At 42.6% G+C, this 21,351-nt stretch overlaps 2 protein-coding genes across 6 annotated transcripts; one reads left to right on the top strand and one right to left on the bottom strand.

Moving 5' to 3' along the window:
- Positions 1 to 1,687: 1,687 nt before the first annotated feature.
- tph2 (tryptophan hydroxylase 2 (tryptophan 5-monooxygenase)) lies at positions 1,688 to 9,448 on the top strand. The gene is made up of 12 exons (XM_023985996.2): positions 1,688 to 1,852; positions 1,984 to 2,179; positions 3,015 to 3,158; positions 3,242 to 3,425; positions 5,185 to 5,285; positions 6,066 to 6,133; positions 6,366 to 6,562; positions 6,880 to 7,015; positions 7,304 to 7,430; positions 7,573 to 7,668; positions 7,747 to 7,880; positions 8,380 to 9,448. Exons 2-12 carry the CDS (start codon positions 1,991 to 1,993, stop codon positions 8,552 to 8,554), a joined length of 1,551 nt encoding a protein of 516 aa, XP_023841764.1. The 5' UTR covers positions 1,688 to 1,852; positions 1,984 to 1,990; the 3' UTR covers positions 8,555 to 9,448.
- Positions 9,425 to 21,138, bottom strand: LOC111962708 (apoptosis facilitator Bcl-2-like protein 14). 5 transcript variants are annotated; one of them, XM_023985999.2, is made up of 7 exons: positions 20,850 to 21,138; positions 19,807 to 19,876; positions 18,407 to 18,704; positions 17,807 to 17,935; positions 16,989 to 17,047; positions 10,338 to 10,643; positions 9,425 to 10,171 (listed from the first exon to the last, which is right to left on the bottom strand). In XM_023985999.2, the coding sequence occupies exons 3-7, from the start codon at positions 18,654 to 18,656 to the stop codon at positions 10,139 to 10,141; spliced, it is 777 nt and encodes a 258-aa protein (XP_023841767.1). In that variant the 5' UTR covers positions 18,657 to 18,704; positions 19,807 to 19,876; positions 20,850 to 21,138; the 3' UTR covers positions 9,425 to 10,138. The 5 variants fall into 5 exon arrangements, with proteins under 5 accessions (XP_023841767.1, XP_070299314.1, XP_023841766.1 ...); XM_070443213.1 differs by having other exon boundaries at positions 17,807 to 17,932; XM_023985998.2 differs by lacking the exon at positions 19,807 to 19,876.
- Between the last annotated feature and the right edge of the window lie 213 nt (positions 21,139 to 21,351).

Here is a 21,351-nt window from a genome sequence, read left to right as displayed (position 1 = left end):
CATGTATCACTAGCCACTTTAAACAATGCCACTTAATATAATGTTTACATACCCTACATTACTCATCTCATATGTATATACTGTACTCGATACCATCTACCATCTATGCCGTTCTGTACCATCACACATTCATATATCTTTATGTACATATTCTTCATCCCTTTACACTTGTGTGTATAAGGTAGCTGTTGTGAAATTGTTAGGTTCGATTATTCGTTGGTTATTACTGCATTGTCGGAACTAGAAGCACAAGCATTTCGCTACACTCGCATTAACATCTGCTAACCATATGTATGTGACTAATAAAATGTGATTTGATTTGATTTGAGCAACCTACATGTTCAGTAGAAATATCACGATTAGGGGAGCTAAAGTATTCCCTTAAACGGATGATTCTAAAAAACTTAAACATGTCTACCTTAACATCAAAATCGTTGCACTGAGTTGTAGGCACAAAAGATAACCCTTTATTAAGCAAGAAGATATGGGCAGGGCTCAATATCTTGCTTGATAAATTAAAAACACTCAGTCCCGTATCCTCAATGATTTAACAAAGGAAATATGTCCCAGACTTTGTGTGTTATCCTCCATGATTTAACAACGGAAATACATCCCAGACTGTATTGTGTGTTATCCTCCATGATTTAACAATGGAAATATGTCCCAGACTTGGTGTGTTATCCTCCATGATGTTACTCATGTGCATGTATGGCTTTTTCAAGTTTGATGTGTGCTTGTTTTTTAAAAAGGCCATATTAATAAACTAAAACTAAAAACAAATGGAAACCACGTTGGACTGTTCCATTTATTCCATCCCTGCCATAACAATAAGCCTGTCCTCCTATAGTGCCTCCCACCAGCCTCCTCTGGCCAATACAATTATGATATACAATCTGATATGTCACTTAAATTGAGGATTCCTATGTATGGTTTCAACTCTTAATGATCGGCTATGAAAAGCCAACTGACATTTATTCCTGATTATTATTTGACCATGCTTGTCACTTATGAACATTTTGAACATCTTGGCCATGTTCTGTTATAATCTCCACCCGGCACAGCCAGAAGAGGACTGGCCACCCCTCATAGCCTGGTTCCTCTCTAGGTTTCTTCCTAGGTTTTGGCCTTTCTAGGGAGTTTTTCCTAACCACCGTGCTTCTACACCTGCATTGCTTGCTGTTTGGGGTTTTAGGCTGGGTTTCTGTACAGCACTTTGAGATATTAGCTGATGTACGAAGGGCTATATAAAATAAACTTGATTGAAAATTTGATTTGCTCCTCTCTCTGGTGTGAATGAATGTATATTGAGAGTCCCTCTATTCTGTTACCATGTTTGGTGGATTTGCATTCAGAAAAGTGGATTAATACAGTGAACGCCATAGGCTGCATTTATAATATTTTTTTTCACTAATTGGTCTTTTGACCAATCACATCAGATATTTTTCAGAGCTGATCTTATTGGTCAGATTAATGGGTTCACCATAAAATGTATTTCCTAATCTATTCCCATGGAGAGATGGCTCTTCACACACACACACACACACACACACACACACACACACACACACACACACACACACACACATACACGCACCCCTGCCTGGTCTATATGCATGTCAACAGCAAAGAGAGGGAGGGGATGCCTTACATCACACTATTTAAAGGAGCTTCAGTGGTGCTGGCTGGCAGAAGACGAGCTTAGTGTAGCTCAGTGGAGGAGGAGGCAGTAGTAGTATTAGTAGTAGTAGTAGCTATTGTAGAGAGTAGAGACAGGGTAGTACTGTAATAGTGATTATAGTAGACACCAAACAGGAACTCTGGATCTGGAACATCCTCTCCAGTGCATTGGAAGGTAACGCGTGACTCTCCATTATAACGTTTAGTAGAAATCAAATATTGAAAACATACTGTGACGTTTGGGTCTACAAAGAGACCGTCATCAACCTTCAACTTGAATTTGATTAGAACATTCTCTCCATGCAGGCAGCCCATGGTGATGGCGTCGTCCCAGCTGAGGAAGCGGGGCGGCGGCCCGGAGAAGAGGGGTGGCCCAGAGCCGGTGCCAAGAATGCAGCCTGCCATGATGATGTTCTCCAGTAAGTACTGGTCCCGGCGGGGGCTCTCTCTGGACTCGGCCATGTTCGACCAGCAGAAACAACACCATACCGGGGGACAGATGGTAAGTGAAAGGCTGCATGGAATGAGATCTAGTGTTCTCTGCAATGGATGGTTTGTTAGTTGACTGGTTGGTTGGTTGACTGATTGGTTGATTCATTCATTTAAACTGTCTGCAATACATGGATGGCTTGAAGAATGGGTTGATTGATTGATTGGTTGGTTGAGGTTTGAGGCTCTCCTGATAACTGCATGTTCTATTTAGTGCACACCATTTTATTTATTTTTCCACTGGACTGTATATTGCTGTAGACTTTCTTTTCTGAGTGAAGAAAACTTCATCAGTTTTCTAGGCAACCATATCTTAGTGTCCATCACTCAACCAGGGGGAGGAAATCCTCTTTCTCATGACATGTTCTTATGGCTAGCTAGCTCATCTCTCTGGTCATGTCAAAGATAAGAAGGCGTGTTAGTAGAACGGATGGTTTAAGGCACTGAGTGAGACTATTGATTGAAATACTCAGGCTGGTTTTAATGTGGCCTACACTTGGGAAAATGGTTTGGTAATCAACATTCTATCTTCATGCATCAATCACTTATCAGATCTTGTATGTGCTGTGTTGACTTGTTTATTGTGTATTAATAATTGTGTTAACAGGTGGACATGTGCTGGTGTAGCGACGGTGGTTCAGTGACCTCCGCTCGCATGATGAGTAACCTTGCCTGAGACCCGAAGATTGTTTCTGTCTGAGCTAATGCCTAGCTAGGGTTTAGCTCAGTGGGTAATCCAGTCTTGCAGCGGGCAGACAACCCCTGTTTGAACCTGATCAGTCACATTGGATTACATCTGGTCATCTGTATCGATATGTCTGTGTCACTTTCTGTTCCCTGTCCGACAGTCGCGCCGGCCCTCCTTCTGTCCAATAGATGAGAACCCAACCGACAAAGAGATCAGGGAGAGCAGGGAGTCGGGGAAGACGGCTGTTGTTTTCTCTCTGAAGAACGAGGTGGGCTGCCTGGTCAAAGCCCTACGCCTTTTTCAGGTGAGTATCTACTGTCCTGCTCCACTCCATCTGCCCCAACGACATTCTCTCCTCTCCTCCTTGTCTATTCTCTGCTCTTCTAGGAGAAGCATGTGAACCTGGCTCACATTGAGTCGCGGATGTCCAAGCGCATCGCTACAGAGGTGGAGATCTACGCCGACTGCAGCTGCAGCAAGAAGGAGTTTAACGAGCTGCTGGAGCACCTCAAAGACCACGTCAATATCATCTCCTTCAACACGCCCCAAAACCAGTGGTCTACAGAAGCAGGTATGACCCAGGAGTTTTGTTGTAGGCTTTCAGTTTGATCGTTTTTCAGGACATATTCAGGACATAAGCCACAGCTTATTTTGTTCTCAGTTCAACATTCACATCTGTATGGGCATATGTGGAATACTGAGTGACTTACAGCAAGAACATGAAGACATTTTGCTGTTCATGGTTCAGAGTGAATGTACACATCTTATCCATATCATCTTATGTTGTTTGTTGTCTCATCTTGTAGGAGTATAAATGTATCTGAATGGAGATCTGTGAGTACTGAGTGACTTTTAACCAGACAAAATGTGCTTTTGTTGACCATTTCTTCTTTGTACAATTTAGTGCTAGTGAAAACTATTTTGACATTTTATTGAATGAGAGTTCACCAATGACTACTTGCTGTATGTGAAATTCTCAGTGTGGGTAGTGCTTCAGTTGAATGTGTGTAATGCTTTACCCTGTGTATATATGATGTGTGTGTGTAATGCTTTATCCTATGTATATATGCCTATGTATATATGATGTGTGTAATGCTTTATCCTGTGTATACATGATGTGTGTGTGTAATGCTTTATCCTGTGTATAGATGACGTGTGTGTGTGTAATGCCCTTATCCTGTGTACACTAAGGTTCAAAAGTTTGGGGTTACTTGGAAATGTCTTTGTTTTGAAAGAAAAACACATTTTTTGTCCATTAAAATAACATCAAATTGATCAGAAATACAATGGAGACATTGTTAATGTTGTAAATGACAGACACCTCACAAGTCCTCAACTGGTAGCTTCATTAAATAGTACCCACAAAACACCAGTCTCAATGTCAACAGTGAAGAGGCGACTCCTGGATGGTGGCCTTCTAGGCAGAGTTGCAAAGAAAAAGCCATATCTCAGACTGGCCAATAAAAATAAAAGATTAAGATGGGCAAAAGAACACAGACACTGGACAGAGGAACGCTGCCTAGAAGGCCAGCATCCCGGAGTCGCCTCTTCACTGCTGACGTTGAGACTGGTGTTTTGCGGGTACTATTTAATTAAGCTGTCAGTTGAAGACTTGTGAGGTGTCTGTTTCTCAAACTAGACACTCTAATGTACTTGTCCTCTTGCTCAGTTGTGGACCGGGGCCTCCCACTCCTCTTTCTATTCTGGTTAGGGACAGTTTGCGCTGTTCTGTAAAGGGAGTAGTACACAGCGTTGTACAAGATCTTCAGTTTCTTGCCAATTTCTCATATGGAATAGCCTTCATTTCTCAGAACAAGAATAGACTGACGAGTTTCAGAAGAAAGTTCTATGTTTCTGGCCATTTTGAGCCTGTAATCGAACCCACAAATGCTGATGCTCCAGATACTCAACTAGTCTAAGGCCAGTTTTATTGCTTCTTTAATCAGCACAACAGTTTTCAGCTGTGCTAACATAATTGCAAAAGGGTTTTAAAATGATAAATTAGCCTTTTAAAATGATACAGTTGGATTAGCTAACACAACGTGCTATTGGAACACAGGAGTGATGGTTGCTGATAATGGGCCTCTGTACGCCTCTGTAGATATTTCATAAAAAATCAGCCGTTTCCAGCTACAATAGTCATTTACAACATTAACAATGTCTACACTGTATTTCTGATCAATTTGGTGTTATTTTAATGGACAAAAAAGGTGCTTTAAAAAAAACAACAATGACATTTCTAAGTGACCCCAAACTTTTGAATGGTAGTGTATATATGATGTGTGTGTAATGCTTAATTCTGTGTATATATGATGTGTTTGCATCCTTAGATGGGGAGGAAGTTCCTTGGTTCCCCCAGAAGATTGCAGAGCTCGACCAGTGTTCTCACAGAGTGCTGATGTACGGATCAGAGCTTGATGCAGATCACCCAGTAAGTTAGTGTATTTACTGCTTGGCCGGGTCATCATCGCAAAATTAGAATTGTCTCTCAACTGAATGACCAAAGGTAGTAAATAAAACTTAGATACATAGTGTTTTAATATATACTGAGTATACGAAACATTAAGACCTGCTCTTTCCATGACATAGACTGACCAGGCAAATCCAGGTGAAAGCTATGATCCCTTATTGATGTCACTTGTTAAATCCACTTCAATCAGTGTAGATGAAGGATAGGAGACAGGTTAAAGAAGGATTGTTAAGCCTTCAGAAATTAAGACATGGGTTTGGTATGTGTGCCATTCAGAGGGTGAATGGGCAAGACAAAATATTTAAGTGGTGCCTTTGAACGGGGTATGATAGTAGGTGTGTGTCAAGAACTGCAACACTGGACCATCAAGAATGGTCCACCACCCAAAGGACATCCAGCCAACTTGACACTGTGGGAAGCAGTGGAGTCAACATAGGCCAGCATCCCTGTGGAACGCTTTTGACAACTTGTAGAGTCCAAGCCCCCGACAAATTGAGGCTGTTCTGGGGGGGGGGGACTCAATATTAGGAAGGTGTTCCTAATGTTTGGTATACTCAGTGTACAACTAATGATCATAATTACATGATTATATATATAAAAATATATGTATATTTGTGCTGATAATACTCAAGGAATTCACAGGAACTACAGTATATCACCACTGTTGGCTGGTTGACATGACAGATAACTCTGTGTGATCCTGTTCCTTATCTAACTTCTGATCCCCTGCTCTGACTCCAGGGCTTCAAAGATAATGTATACCGCCAGAGGAGGAAGTACTTTGTGGAAATGGCCATGAATTACAAATAGTATGAGTAGTCTCTTCTCTTCTCTTTCTGTTGCTTTACTGTGGAAACACTCTGGTAACCTGTTATTTTCTTACACTAATACTGTTATACTAATTGCAGTGTTAGCACACTTTTGTTGGTATTACAATGTAAATACAGATAACAAATAAAAGCTCAGTGTGCATATGATATAACAAAATAGTGTAATATAAGTGTGGTTATATCCTTATCTGCGTCCACCTCCATTCCCCAGTGGCCAGCCTATCCCCCACATCAAGTACACCCCAGAGGAGGTGAGGACCTGGGGCGTGGTGTACAGGGAGCTCACCAAGCTCTACCCCACACACGCCTGTAGAGAGTACCTGAAGAACCTACCCCTGCTCACTAAGCATTGTGGGTATCGGGAGGACAACATCCCCCAACTGGAGGACGTGTCCCTGTTCTTGAAAGGTATAGGCTGATGAATACCTCTAACAACCCTGATGACCGTAACAACACATTGTTGTCACCATTATCAGTGTACAGTAGAACCATAACACATTCACTCATAACAGGAAGACTGAATCAGCCTCAGATAGCTTGGTAACACGTTCGTCCTCACTGACACTGTGTCTCACCTGTGTAACCTCAGGCTGACCCTAAAAAAACACATCTGTCATTGAAACTTCGGTCCAAAGAAGAAGACATTTCCTTCCTTCAAAGTTCCCTAAAGGCATTGGCCATAATGATCATATATTGATCCTGTTGTTTGTGTGCGACTGTTTCAGAGACGTCTGGGTTCACGGTGAGGCCTGTGGCAGGATACCTGTCTCCTCGGGACTTCCTGGCCGGTCTGGCTTACCGGGTGTTTAACTGCACTCAATATGTCCGCCACAGCACTGACCCGCTCTACACACCCGAACCGTGAGTACATCATCACCAGAGGTATAACATGTTCCGAGTTTCACAGCATTTGGCATCGCATTACTTGTTCAAACTGAAGCGCTCAACATCAAAGTAAAATAAACTATTGTATGATTATTCGAGAGGGAGAGAGAGATGGATAACGATAACAGAGAGAAAGAGAGAGAGAGGGGATAACGATAATGTGTAGTTTAGTCTGTAGCATATTGTTAGTTTCGATAGATGCCGTTTGCATTTCACTAGGCGATATCTAATGATATCAGAATATTATCTGATATCTGGATACAGGGACACGTGTCATGAGCTGCTCGGTCATGTTCCGCTCCTGGCCGACCCCAAGTTCGCCCAGTTCTCCCAGGAGATAGGCCTGGCATCTCTAGGGGCATCTGATGAGGACGTACAGAAACTAGCCACCGTGAGTACAACACCCTGATAATGCACCTAATGCAGGGTGATTTGTAAAAAAGAATACAAAAATAAGCGTGATTTGGATTTTGTTACTTTGATTTATTTTTTTATAAAGGCTGACTGACTGTTTCGTTCTATGCCGTTGACAGTGTTATTTCTTCACCATTGAGTTCGGCTTGTGCAAACAAGACGGCCAGCTGAGGGCATATGGTGCAGGTTTGCTGTCATCTATTGGAGAGCTGAAGGTAAAGCGCGCGCACACACACACACTCACACTCACACACTCACTCAGACTCAGTGACGGGCTGATTATTTCCTCACAGCATGCCCTGTCTGACAAAGCCTCAGTGAAGATGTTTGACCCTGGAACCACCTGCTACCAGGAGTGCCTCATCACAACCTTCCAGGAGGTCTACTTTGTCTCTGACAGCTTTGAAGAAGCCAAAGAGAAGATGAGGTAAAACTAAGGGCAACCCAATGGCTTAATGGATAACAGTTTATTTTTAAGGATTGGGGCAGTACCACTCCTCTCACAATTATTTGTTTGAAACCCATTCTGCAGCGGTATATGTGTTCTGGAGGCAGCGACTTAGGCCAGACCACCCTAGGACATGAAGGTTGTGTGTTTGATTCCCACATGGGCCACCTATACTGAATATGAGAGTCTAGGAATCAGGACAAAGTTATTAAAATTGCTCGTAAAAACTGCATGCTCTGGTTTAGTAGGTTACTTGCTGACAAGACAGGAGTCCACTGGTTTAGTAGGTTACATGCTGACAAGACAGGAGTCCACTGGTTTAGTATGTTACATGCTGACAAGACAGGAGTCCACTGGTTTAGTATGTTACATGCTGACGAGACAGAAGTCCACTAGTTTACTAGGTTACATGCTGACAAGACAGGAGTCCACTGGAGTAACTCTTCTTTGCAGTCAAGTATATTCCTTCTACCAACAGGGAGTTTGCCAAGACGATCAAGAGGCCGTTCTCAGTGTACTACAACCCCTACACCCAGAGCATAGACCTGCTGAAGGACACTAGGAGCATCGAGAATGTGGTGCAGGACCTTCGCAGTGACCTCACCACCGTGTGTGATGCCCTGGGCAAGATGAACACATACCTGGGAATATAGCACTTGTGTATCTTGGGCATATACTTCTTGAATATAACATCTTTGTGGAAATGAAACAGACATGACCTGTACAGTGCACAGATATCTCTTAAAATAAAAATAGATAAAATAGTAAATGTTTGAAGTGACATGAAAAATAAATCAGATCTATTTTCCACTCAGAGTTTATTGTATAGAGCAGGGGTATTCAACTCATACCCTACGAGGTCCGGAGCCTGCTGGTTTTCTGTTCTACCTGATAATTACACCCGTCTAAATCAGTCCCTGATTAGAGGGGAACAAATAAAAAAAATGCAGTGGAATTGGCTTCGCGGTCCAGAGTTGAGTTTAAGAGGGATAGAGTATAATACATTAAATAATACATGGATATGTTATGCTTGAAATATATAGTATTTGAAATTGTTGGGGGAAATTTTGAGATATTTTTGACTTATTCTGTACAGTGCATCAAATTTGAAGAATACAACAGGATATTAATGAGCTTTGCATTGTTATGCAGTCAAAATGTGTCACAAATATGTCAAATGTAACTTGGCTGCCATTTGCTTTGAAATAAAGAAATGTCCCAAATGTAATTCAAATACAATACAAACACTAGGAAAAGAGAATCATTGTTCTAATATTTTTAATGTCAGGCTTCTCTGGCCTTAATGTTATAAGTATATGTATACATGTTATGCTTGGACTGGAATGGTTTATTCTCTCTGATAAGGTAACTGATTTAATGTTCCATTTGGAATCTGTGTACTTTTGCTTTCATGTATCGTTCTACTATACTGTTTTCACTGCACATTGCAAATGTATAGTCTTCATTCACAGCTTTACAAAGAGGAAGACAATTATATTCAAAATAATACAAATGAATGACTATTAAATGACAAAACAAATCTTTAATTCCTTTATGGTATCAAATAATGTGTACTTTATCACAGTAACACCACTGGAATAGCAACATATCTCATTAACACTACTTTCTGTTGTAATATAAAAAAAACTGTTTGTGGGATAGAGGTTCATACACAATTTCCAAAACGAACAACCTAAAGATGATTATTGTTTCATCACATACCGGCTGCAGAAATGTATTAACCATTAGATTTATTTTCCACATACAACCATTTCAAGGCAATTCATTGATAATCCACACTAAGCAGTTCATTCATAAATCACAGGTTCAATGTCATTTTAGAGTTTAAGATAAATCCAAACATCAAGAAAGCTATACATTCAGTATAGGCCCTAATATTTAAAAACTTGAGATAAGGTGACTTAACATGGACTTTAGTAAAAAAAAAAAAAAACTTTAGTCCATGTTTTAATGACTTAAGTCCATGTTAAGCCTGTTTATTTCAAGTCTAAATTGGGACCAATGTTCAGTATCTAACAGTACATAACTTTTGAAGGATCTCTTTAACATGAACAAAATGTAGTCAGTTTCACTAAGAAACAGCCTTATTAATGTAAGAACAGTAAGTGAATCCATAGTTTTAGGAGCAAATTAAACATTTAATATTCAGCAAAATCGTCATAAAAATGTAAATTGGTTCCCATGAATGGTTGAAGCAGCTGAAATGCCTGGCAGGTCTAATCAGTGTCTTCACTGTCAAACACGTTATTCTGGAAGGAAGAAAAGACAGAATTACAAAATGTAGAAAACAATACATTGTTTTCCCCTGTTCATTTTTCTATCTTTTCTCTCATTTAGGAATATCATCTACTTTAAGCTGTTATTCCCCTTACACTCTCCTGACAGACGACCCTGCTCTGGTTCTGCAGTACTCACCCAGCCTCCGTGTTTCTTCACCCAGGCCGTGTGGTGCTCCTGGAGGTAGCGTGTCCCAAAGCCCATGGCCCGGCTCATGGGGTGGAGGTCCAGGGCAGATAGCTTGCTAGTCACCTCGCAGGCCAGGGCAATCTGCTCCCTCTGGACCCTCTCCTCCTTCTCAGGGGCAGGGTAGCCTGTCTGGGCTACAGGACCATCACCCTCTACCCCTGTCACTCCCTGGAGCAGGGTGGAGGTCACCGTCTCAAACAGACTGTAAGTGAAGGAAGTCTGGAGGTGCCTCTGCAAGATGTGGTTACTCTTGATCTGAGATGGGGGAGGGAGGGTACCGGGAGGGTGAGGTCAGTAGAGGTAGAGGGAGTTGAGAGGAAGGGAGACATTTGAACACATAATTGTGAAAGAAGAGTGTACTGTACCTGGTCTTGGACAGAGTCTTATACAGTATTTGGTATTTATGCATTCGTAACATACTGTATACTGTATGCTGTTATTGAGAGTCAAGGGATGTTTGACTATGGAACAAGCTGATCATGGACTACAGGAAAAGGAGGGCCGAACAGGACCCTATTAACATTGACGGGCTGTAGTGGAGCGGGTTGAGAGTTTCAAGTTCCTTGGTGTCCACATCACCAACGAACTATCACGGTCCAAACACACCAAGACAGTTGTGAAGCGGGCACGACAACACCTTTTCCCCCTCAGGAGACTGAAAAGATTTGGCATGGGTCCCCAGCTCCTCAAAAAGTTATACAGCTGCACCATTGAGAGCATCCGACTCTCTCTTCTCTGTTTACATCAATGATGTCGCTCTTGCTGCTGGTGATTCTCTGATCCACCTCTACGCAGACGACACTATTCTGTATACTTCTGGCCCTTCTTTTGACACTGTGTTAACAACCCTCCAGGCGAGCTTCAATGCCATACAACTCTCCTTCCGTGGCCTCCAACTGCTCTTAAATACAAGTAAAACCAAATGCATGCTCTTCAACCGATCGCTGCCTGCTCCTGCCCGCCTGTCCAACATCACTACTTTGGACGGCTCTGACTTAGAATATGTGGACAACTACAAATACCTAGGTGTCTGGTTAGACTGTAAACTCTCCTTCCCAGACCCACATCAAACATCTCCAATCCAAAGTCAAATCTAGAATTGGCTTCCTATTCCGCAACAAGCATCCTTTACTCATGTGCCAAACATACCTTGTAAAACTGACCATCCTACCAATCCTCGACTTCGGTGATGTCATTTACAAAATAGCCTCCAAAACCTACTCAATAAATTGGATGCAGTCTATCACAGTGCCATCCGTTTTGTCACCAAAGCCCATATACTACCCACCACTGCGACCTGTCACTCTCGTTGGCTGGCCCTCGCTTCATACTCGTCGCCAAACCCACTGGTTCAGTCATCTACAAGACCCTGCTAGGTAAAGTCCCCCCTTATCTCAGCTCGCTGGTCACCATAGAGCACCTACCTGTAGCACGCGCTCCAGCAGGTATACTTCTCTAGTCACCCCCAAAACCAATTCTTCCTTTGGACGCCTCTCCTTCCAGTTCTCTGCTGCAATGACTGGACGAACTACAAAAAATCTCTGAAACTGAAACACCTATTCCCTCACTAGCTTTAAGCCCCAGCTGTCAGAGCAGCTCATAGATTACTGCACCTGTACATAACCCATCTACAATTTAGCCCAAACAACTACCTCTTTACCTACTGTATTTATTTATTAATTTATTTTGCTCCTTTGCACCCCATTATTTCTGTCTCTACTTTGCACTCTCTTCCACTGCAAACCAACCATTCCAGTGTTTTTTAGTTTTTATTTTACTTGCTGTGTTGTACTCACTTCGCCTCCATGGCCTTTTATATTTTTATTTTATTTATACATATATTTGTTTGCCTTCACCTCCCTTATCTCACCTCACTTGCTCACATTGTATATAGACTTATTTTTTTTCACTGTATTATTGACTATATGTTTGTTTTACTCCATGTGTAACTATGTGTTGTTGTATGTGTCGAACTGCTTTGCTTTATCTTGGCCAGGTCGCAATTGTAAATGAGAAGTGTTCTCAATTTGCCTACCTGGTTAAATAAAGGTTAAATAAAAAAAATAAAAATAAAATCCTGACCGGTTGCATCACCACCTGGTAAGGCATCTAACCGTAAGGCGCTACAAATTGTAGTGCGTACGGCCCAGTACATCACTTTTGTATTTAACCAGGTAGGCCAGTTGAGAACAAGTTCTCATTTACAACTGCGACCTGGCCAAGATAAAGCAAAACAGAGTAACACAAACAAACGTACAGTCAATAACACAATAGAAAAATCTATGTACAGTGTTTGCAAATGTAGAAGAGTAGGGAGGTAAGGCAATAAATAGGTCATGGAGTCGAAATAATTACAATTTAGCATTAACACTGAAGTGATAGATGTGTAGATGATGATGTGCAAGTAGAGATACTGGGGTGCAAAAGAGCAAGAGGATAAGTAACAATATGGGGATGAGGTAGTTGGGTGTGCTATTTACAGATTGGATGTGTACAGGTACAGTGATCGGTAAGCTGCTCTGACAGCTGATGCTTAAAGTTAGAGAGGGAGATATAAGACTCCAGCTTCTGTGATTTTTTTCAATTTGTTCCAGTCATTGGCAGCAGAGAACTGGAAGGACAGGTGGCCAAAGGAAGTGTTGGCTTTGTGAAATATACCTGCTGGAGCGCGTGCTACGGGTGGATGTTGCTATGGTGACCAGTGAGCTGAGATAAGGTGGGGATTTACCTAACATAGACTTATAGATGACCTGGAGCCAGTGGGTTTGGCGACAAATATGTAGTGAGGGCCAGCCAATGTGAGCATACAGGTCGCAGTGGTGGGTAGTATATGGGGCTTTGGTGACAAAACAGATGGCACTGTGATAGACTACACCCAATTTTCTGAGTAGAGTGTTGGAGGCTATTTTGTAAATGACATCGCCGAAGTCAAGGATCGGTAGGATAGTCAGTTTTATGAGGGTATGTTTGGCAGCATGAATGAAGGAGGCTTTGTTGCGAAATAGGAAGCTAATTCTAGATTGAATTTTGGATTGGATATGATTAATGTGAGTCTGGAAGGAAAGTTTACAGTCTAACCAGATACCTAGGTATTTGTAGTTGTCCACATATTCTAAGTCAGAACCATCCAGAGTAGTGATGCTAGTTGGGCGGGAGGGTGCGGGCAGCAATTGGTTGAAGAGCATGCATTTAGTTTTACTTGCATTTAAAAGCAGTTGGAGGCCATGGAAGGAGTGTTGTATGGCATTGAAGCTCGTTTGGAGGTTTGTTAGCACAGTGTCCAAAGAAGGGCCAGATGTATACAGAATGGTGTCATCTGCGTAGAGGTGGATCAGAGAATCACCAGCAGCAAGAGCGACATCATTGATATATACAGAGAAAAGAGTTGGCCCGAGAATCGAACCCTGTGGCACCCCCATAGAGACTGCCAGAGGTCCGGACAACAGGCCCTCCGATTTGACACACTGAACTCTATCTGAGAAGTAGTTGGTGAACCAGGCGAGGCAGTCATTTGAGAAGCCAAGGCTATTGAGTCTGCAATAAGAATGCAGTGATTGACAGTCGAAAGCCTTGGCCAGGTCGATGAAGACAGCTGCACAGTACTGTCTTTTATCGATGGCGGTTATGATATCGTTTAGGACCTTGAGCGTGGCTGAGGTGCACCCATGACCAGCTCGGAAACCAGATTGCATAGTGGAGAAGGTACGGTGGGATTCGAAATGGTCGGTGATCTGTTTGTTAACTTGGCTTTCGAAGATTTTAGAAAGGCAGGGCAGGATGGATATAGGTCTATAACAGTTTGGGTCTAGAGTGTCTCCCCCTTTGAAGAGGGGGATGACCGCGGCAGCTTTCCAATCTTTGGGGATCTCAGACGATACGAAAGAGAGGTTGAATAGACTAGTAATAGGGGTTGCAACAATTTCGGCAGATAATTTTAGAAGAGAGGGTCCAGATTGTCTAGCCAGCTGATTTGTAGGGATCCAGATTTTGCGGCTCTTTCAGAACATCAGCTGTCTGGATTTGGGCGAAGGAGAAGCGGGGAGGGGGGCTTGGGCAAGTTGCTGCAGAGGGTGCTGAGATGTTGGCCGGGGTAGGGGTAGCCAGGTGGAAGCATGTCCAGCCGTAGAAAGATGCTTATTGAAATTCTCGATTTTCGTAGATTTATCGCTGGTGACAATGTTTCCTATCCTCAGTGCAGTGGGCAGCTGGGAGGAGGTGCTCTTATTCTCCATGGACTTTACAGTGTCCCAAAACTTTTTTGGAATTAGTGCTACAGGATGCAAATTTCTGTTTGATAAAGCTAGCCATTCGCTTTCCTAACTGACTGAGTATATTAGTTCCTGACTTCCCTGAAAAGGTACATATCGCGAGGCTATTCGATGCTAATGCAGAACACCACAGGATGTTTTTGTGCTGGTCAAGGGCAGTCAGGTCTGGAGTGACCCAAGGTCTATATTTGTTCTTAGTTCTACATTTTTTTGAATGGGGCATGCTTATTTAAGATGGAGAGGAAAGCACTTTTAAGAGCAACCAGGCATCCTCTACTGATGGGATGAGGTCAATATCCTACCCGGGCCAGGTCAATTAGAAAGGCCTGCTCGCTGAAGTGTTTTAGGGAGCGTTTGACAGTGATGAGGGGTGGTCGTTTGACCGCGGACCCATTACGCACACAGGCAATGAGGCAATGATCGCTGAGATCCTGGTTGAAGACAGCAGAGGTATATTTAGAGGGCAAGTTGGTCAGGATGATATCTAAGATGGTGCCCATGGTTACAGATTTAGGGTGTACCTAGTAGGTTCACTGATAATTTGTGTGAGATTGAGGACATCTATCTTAGATTGTAGGACGCCCGGGGTGTTAAGCATGTCCCAGTTTAGGTCACCTAACAGTACGAACTCTGAAGATATTCACATATGGTGTCCAGGGCACAGCTGGGGGCTGAAGGGGGTCTATAACAAGCGGCAACGGTGAGAGACTTGTTTCTGGAAAGGTGGATTTTTAAAAGTAGAAGCTCAAATTGTTTGGGCACAGACCTGGATAGTATGACAGAACTCTGCAGGCTATCTCTGCAGTAGATTGCAACTTCGCCCCCTTGGCAGTTCTATCTTGTCTGAAAATTTTATAGTTAAGGATGGAAATGTCAGGATTTTTGGTGGCCTTCCTAAGCCAGGATTCAGACACGGCTAGGACATCCGGGTTGGCGGAGTGTCCAAAAGCAGTGAATAAAACAAACTTAGGGGGGGCTTCTAATGTTAACATGCATGAAACCAAGGCTTTTACGGTTACAGAAGTCAACACATGAGGCAACACATGAGAGCGCCTGGGGAATGGGAGTGGAGCTAGGTGCTGCAGGCGCTGGGTTAACCTCTACATCACCAGAGGAACAGAGGAGGAGTAGGATAAGGGTATGGCTAAAGGCTATAAGAACTGGTCATCTAGTGCGTTCGGAACAGAAAGTAAAAGGAGCAGGTTTCTAGGCGCAGAAGATAGATTCAAGACATAATGTACAGACAATGGTATGGTAGGATGTGAATACAGTGGAGGTGAACTAGGCATTGAGTGACGATGAGAGAGGTTTTGTCTCTAGAGACATCATTTAGACCAGGTGAGGTCACCACATGTGTGGGGGGTGGAAACAAAAGGGCTAGCTAAGGCATATTGAGCAGGCCTGGAGGCTCTACAGTGAAATAAGACAATAATCACTAACCAAAACAGCAATGGACAAGGCATATTGACATTAGGGAGAGGCATGCATAGCCGAGTGATCATAGGATCCAGTGAGTAGCTTGGCGAGCTGGAGACACGGCGATTCAGACAGCTAGTGGGCCGGAGCTAGCAGGATAGCAGAAGGGCCTTCGGGGGACGTCGCAACAGAAGAGGCAAAGCTTTCTGACATCCTGGACCTATATACTAGGCAGTGTCAGAGGAAGGCCCCAAAAAATTGTCAAAGACTCCAGTCATCAAAGTCAAGTTGTCTGTTGTCTCTGCTCCGCACGGCAGCGGTACTGGAGCGCCAAGTCTCGGACCAAAAGGCTCCTTATAACAGCTTCTACCCCAAAGCCAAAAGACTGGTGAACAATTCATCAAATGGCCACCTGGACTATTTACATTGACCCCCCCCCCCACCCTTTGTTTTTACACTGCTGCTACTCGCTGTTTATTATCTATGCACAGTCACTTTACAAATTACCTCGACTAACCTGTACCCCCGCACATTGACTCGGTACCGGTTCCCCCTGTATATAGCCTCGTTATTGTTATGTAAATATCTTGTGTTACTTTTTGATTTTTTTAACTTTAGTTTATTTAGTAAATATTTTCTTAGCTCTATTTCTTGAACAGCATTTTTGGTTAAGGGTTTGCAAGTAAGCATTTCACTGTAAGGTCTAACCAGTTGTATTCAGCATTTCACTGTAAGGTCTACACCAGTTGTATTCAGCATTTCACTGTAAGGTCTACACCAGTTGTATTCAGCATTTCACTGTAAGGTCTACACCAGTTGTATTCGGCGCATGTGACAAATAAGATTTTATTTGAAATGGGTAGTCCAATTGCATTCGAAACCCTTCCCCTTTCTCCCCATGAAAAAACACACACACCTCCTCATTCAGCTTGTCTCCAGACGCCTTCAGCAACTCCACTAGTCTTCGGATGACATCTGCAGGGAGACAAAACCAATCAGTAACTGTCCATTCACATCTGTGGCATCAGAAAAGCACTAAGTTCAAGTTCAACTTTATGCAAATCATTGCATTACCCTACTATATCATGAAAAGTACTTTGAAAGCTACAACTGTAAGGAAAATCATATTATATGCTACACATATAATCTCTCAGAATTTCTCCCCTATGTGGAAGCCAGGTAAATTGCAACAGCACTTAGCTGCATTCAAAACACATCTCCCCCTACCCCGCATCCTATTTCCCCGTAACATGGTGGTGACTCACGCTTGAGCCTTTTACTTTTGGTTTTGGTCCACCAGCTTCAAACAGCTGTAAAAATATATTTTAGGGTTATTGAAAAATATATTTCTCAGCGATTTAGATGGTACAATAATTCCCTACACAATTCAGTGATTGATTTCTCACATAAACTGAAATTGAACAGTGTAGAATTTTTGTAACCAGGAAATGACAGAGTGACTTCTACATTGGCCGCTTGACCCATTTTCCACTAGATAACACAGCCACACAGCATTCCCATTTTGACAACAGATGCTGCTCCGGTGGGAGAAATCAATAGGCGAATATCACAGCCAATCACAACACTGGCCGGTAAGTAATACTGTGAAACACTATAATTCCACTATTACTGCACATATATTATGGCCATTTTCTGAAATTACAATGCATCTTTAATAGATCGAATCCATTTATTATCATAAACGTTATTGCTGTAAGCGTGAAAGAGACCCACCATGTTGATCATCTGTCCCGTCTGACTCTATGTCGTCTGTTTTGATCTGCACAGAGTCTGCAATCTGAGTCAACCTGTCTGCTACTCCATTCAAGTTATTGCCCACTCCTCCTGCAGCTCCAGCAGCTGCTTTACACACACACCACACACACGCACACACCACCCACACGCATGCCACGCACACGCACGCACACACAGTGTTTTTAGTTGCAGGGGTTACATAAATGTGTATGTTCTAAGTAGCACAATATTCTGTGATCAATCCATATATTTGACATATAATATTCTATGGTTCCGCACCAGAGGAGGCTGGTGAGAATATCTATAGGAGGCCGGGATAATTGTAATGGTTGGAATGGAACCAATAGAATGGTATCAAACATACGGAAACCACAGGTTTGACTCTGTTCTATTCATTCCATTCCAGCCATTATAATGAGCTTGTCCTCCGATAGCTCCTCCCACCAGCCTCCACTGTTCTGCACAGAATGTTCCAGTGCACAGAAACATACCTGTAACTGTATAGATACTAGGTGTGGATACATCCCCCTGTCTTTGTTGCTCCCTTTCCCACCACCACTGTTTTCAACTACCTCTTACCTGCCACTCGGCCATGTCTGGACGGAGCACTTCGAAATCCTCGGTGTATGGGACCGGTGTCATAAAATGTAGCATTATGTCTGGATGGAGGAGGACCTTCTTTTTGAATGAGGCCTTGAAATTGAGGCATTGGGCCAGACCGCTGCCTCTTCCTCTTGCCACAGTAAGCCATGAGCAGCCGATACTCATCGCTACGTTGGTCCACTCCGCATGCATCCACGGCGGCCCCTGCTGTTGCATGGTTCTCCATCTCACTGCCACGCCACACACAACCAGACAGCCTGGAACACTGCAGGATCTGCAGAATTAAATAGAAAAATAAGAAATGTAATGTTGACTTACATTGGTCGCTAACCATTTTAAAACAATAATCTCTAGTATAAAACAGGCGCCGTTTCCCTCTTCAATAATCTTTCTGGGGGACCCACAGACAGTGCAGGGTTTTGTTCCAGCACAGCAGGATAGGCTATTAACATCTGATTCAAATAATAAAGTGGAATCAGGTGTGACATATTACTGGGCTGGAACAAAATGTTACACAGCATGTGGGTCCCCAGGACCGAAGAACACCAAACACTTACTTAGGCCTACAGTGCAAAATTAGCCTCCCTGAAGGCTGTGGTGGACAGTGGCAGCGCGTGGGCAAAATCACTAGGGAAGCCAAGCCGAGCCAGTAGAAAAATCCATATTACAACCTATGTGGTGATATTTGCTTTGTTCTCTCTATAACCCATTCGTTCATACGCCACCGTGATGCACAGTACAATAAGGTTGAGACAACAAAAAGACAACACACAGTGGCGGAATAACTTCAACTATGTTTGTTTCATCACAAAACTGGAGAGCAACATCTGTCCACAAAGCAAATATTGTATTAAACAGTTACATAACCTGAAGCATGGTCAAGAAAGTTAATGTTTTCGACAGTTTACTAAACTACTACTGATCAGGGAGTTACCGCAAGTCAGAACAAAAACAACAGGAGCACTGCCTCCACTATTCCAGCACCCTTTCAACTTAAACATCATCAAATCAACTGGGCTACATATGCTTAGTTTAATACACTGAAAACAAACTTAAAGATACCAAAAACAACTTAGTCATATCGATGTTCCTAAATATCACGTGGCTGTCCGTGGTAGGCCTACTGATTTCGGTCCGTGTGTGTGTGTCAGTGGAGGCTGCTGAGGGGAGCACAGCTCATAATAATAGCTGGAATGGAGTCAATGAAATGGTATCAAACATGTAGTTTCCATGTGGTTGATAATGTTACATTGACTCCATCCCAGCCATTACTATGAGCCATCCTCCACTCAGCAGCCTCCACTGGTGTTTGTGTGAGAGAGTATGTATGTGCGTGTGTGCACAAGTAATTTAAAAAATAACAATTGTTGACTCACGCTAGTTGTAGACTAGTTGAACACCAATACCATCCTCCTCTCTGTCATGTTGGCCAAACGGTCCATGGCGCTGTCATACAGTACACTTTTAGTTTTTGTTTTCATAGGCTACCTAGCTAAAATGCTTGCTAGCCTAACTTCCTCGCATGGGCAACAATGAACCAGCTAAGTTACCTAGCTAGTTAACGTGAGTCTACTAGGCTACATCTAGGCTACATATTGAACTTCAATCTTCTCAAGCCAGTGGCACAATATATTAATTTATGGTTAGATAAATGGATGTGATTTGATTGGTGTGAAGCCAAATTCAAACTGGCCTCCCCTACGGGGAGTTTTGCTGCGCCAGGGCAACCCACAGTTGAGCTCACCTCAACGCTGATTGGCTAATTATTTTATATTTTATTTATCAAGGGAGGCCAAATCAAGTGCTTCACCAGCAACATGTCATACTCTTTTGGTCCAGACAGCATCAGATACGTGGGCTACCCATACTGAGACAGAGGGGCGCTGTTTCCCTCGCTCAGATGATTTTTCCGGTGAAAATTGTGAAAACACAGAGAGACCAAAGATAAATCATTTTATAGGTCAAATATTTGGGGAAGCATGGCATCCATGAATACACGCCACTGGTGGTGGACAAACTTTATTTGATGTTATTTAATTTTTTGGGCCTTTGTTTTCTAATTTTGGTTCACCATATTACAAGCTTCAGGGAGTTATGAAAGGTTTTGGTATTGTTTCACATCAAGTTAGTTTCACTTTCATGGTGAAAGTCAAATAGCGGATAAACTTGACATGTAATTGCTTATGCAAAAACATACTTACTGTAGCCATACAGTATGCCACGTAGACTAAATAATTTGCTGCTCGGTTACAGACACCGAATGTGGGTTACCTACTTGAGTAAATAAGGTTACTTTCACTGTAATAATGGAGTAATCACTTTCTCTGAAAAATCGATGTGGCTGTAGGACAGTCTACACAAATAACATCGACAGAAAACCAAAAGCATACAAATAGTAGGCTAAACCGTAAACACTTACCTATAAATTCTTTCACCAAATATCTGATGATGCTTTCACCTTGAATAAGGAACCATAACTAGATTTGAGATTCATAACGGGGCATTCCACGTTACATTCTACTTCCTCCTAKATTTTTCTGGCGAAAACTACTCTGTACTGCCACCCCCTGGATGTGATTAACTATATTTATTGGGCGCGTTCCTCTAGTCTGGCTAACCCCGAACTCTCATGTCCTCCTGACTTTAGAGTCTGATATGGCTCTTTGATGTTTTTCTTCTTCTATGTTATATTGGCGTTCACAGAATACCGGGTGGAAACAGGATTCTCCCCCCAAAACGGAACAAACTACCAAAAAAAWAATAATAAAAAAAAATACTAAATCAAACAACTTTTCTGTTAAAAATAGGTCATATCTGATCCCTACACAGGGGCGGGCCGTATTCCGGCGCTTGTACCGCTTGCAAGTCTTCAGATGTAAAATCGTTAACTCCCAAAAACGTTTGTGGCAGGCAGCCACAAT

Source organism: Salvelinus sp. IW2-2015, linkage group LG4q.1:29 (assembly GCF_002910315.2).
Source record: "Salvelinus sp. IW2-2015 linkage group LG4q.1:29, ASM291031v2, whole genome shotgun sequence".
Classification (NCBI taxonomy): Eukaryota; Metazoa; Chordata; class Actinopteri; order Salmoniformes; family Salmonidae; genus Salvelinus; species Salvelinus sp. IW2-2015.
The sequence above is the reverse complement of the archived record's forward strand: the minus strand, read 5'-3'. Positions and strand labels throughout refer to the sequence as shown.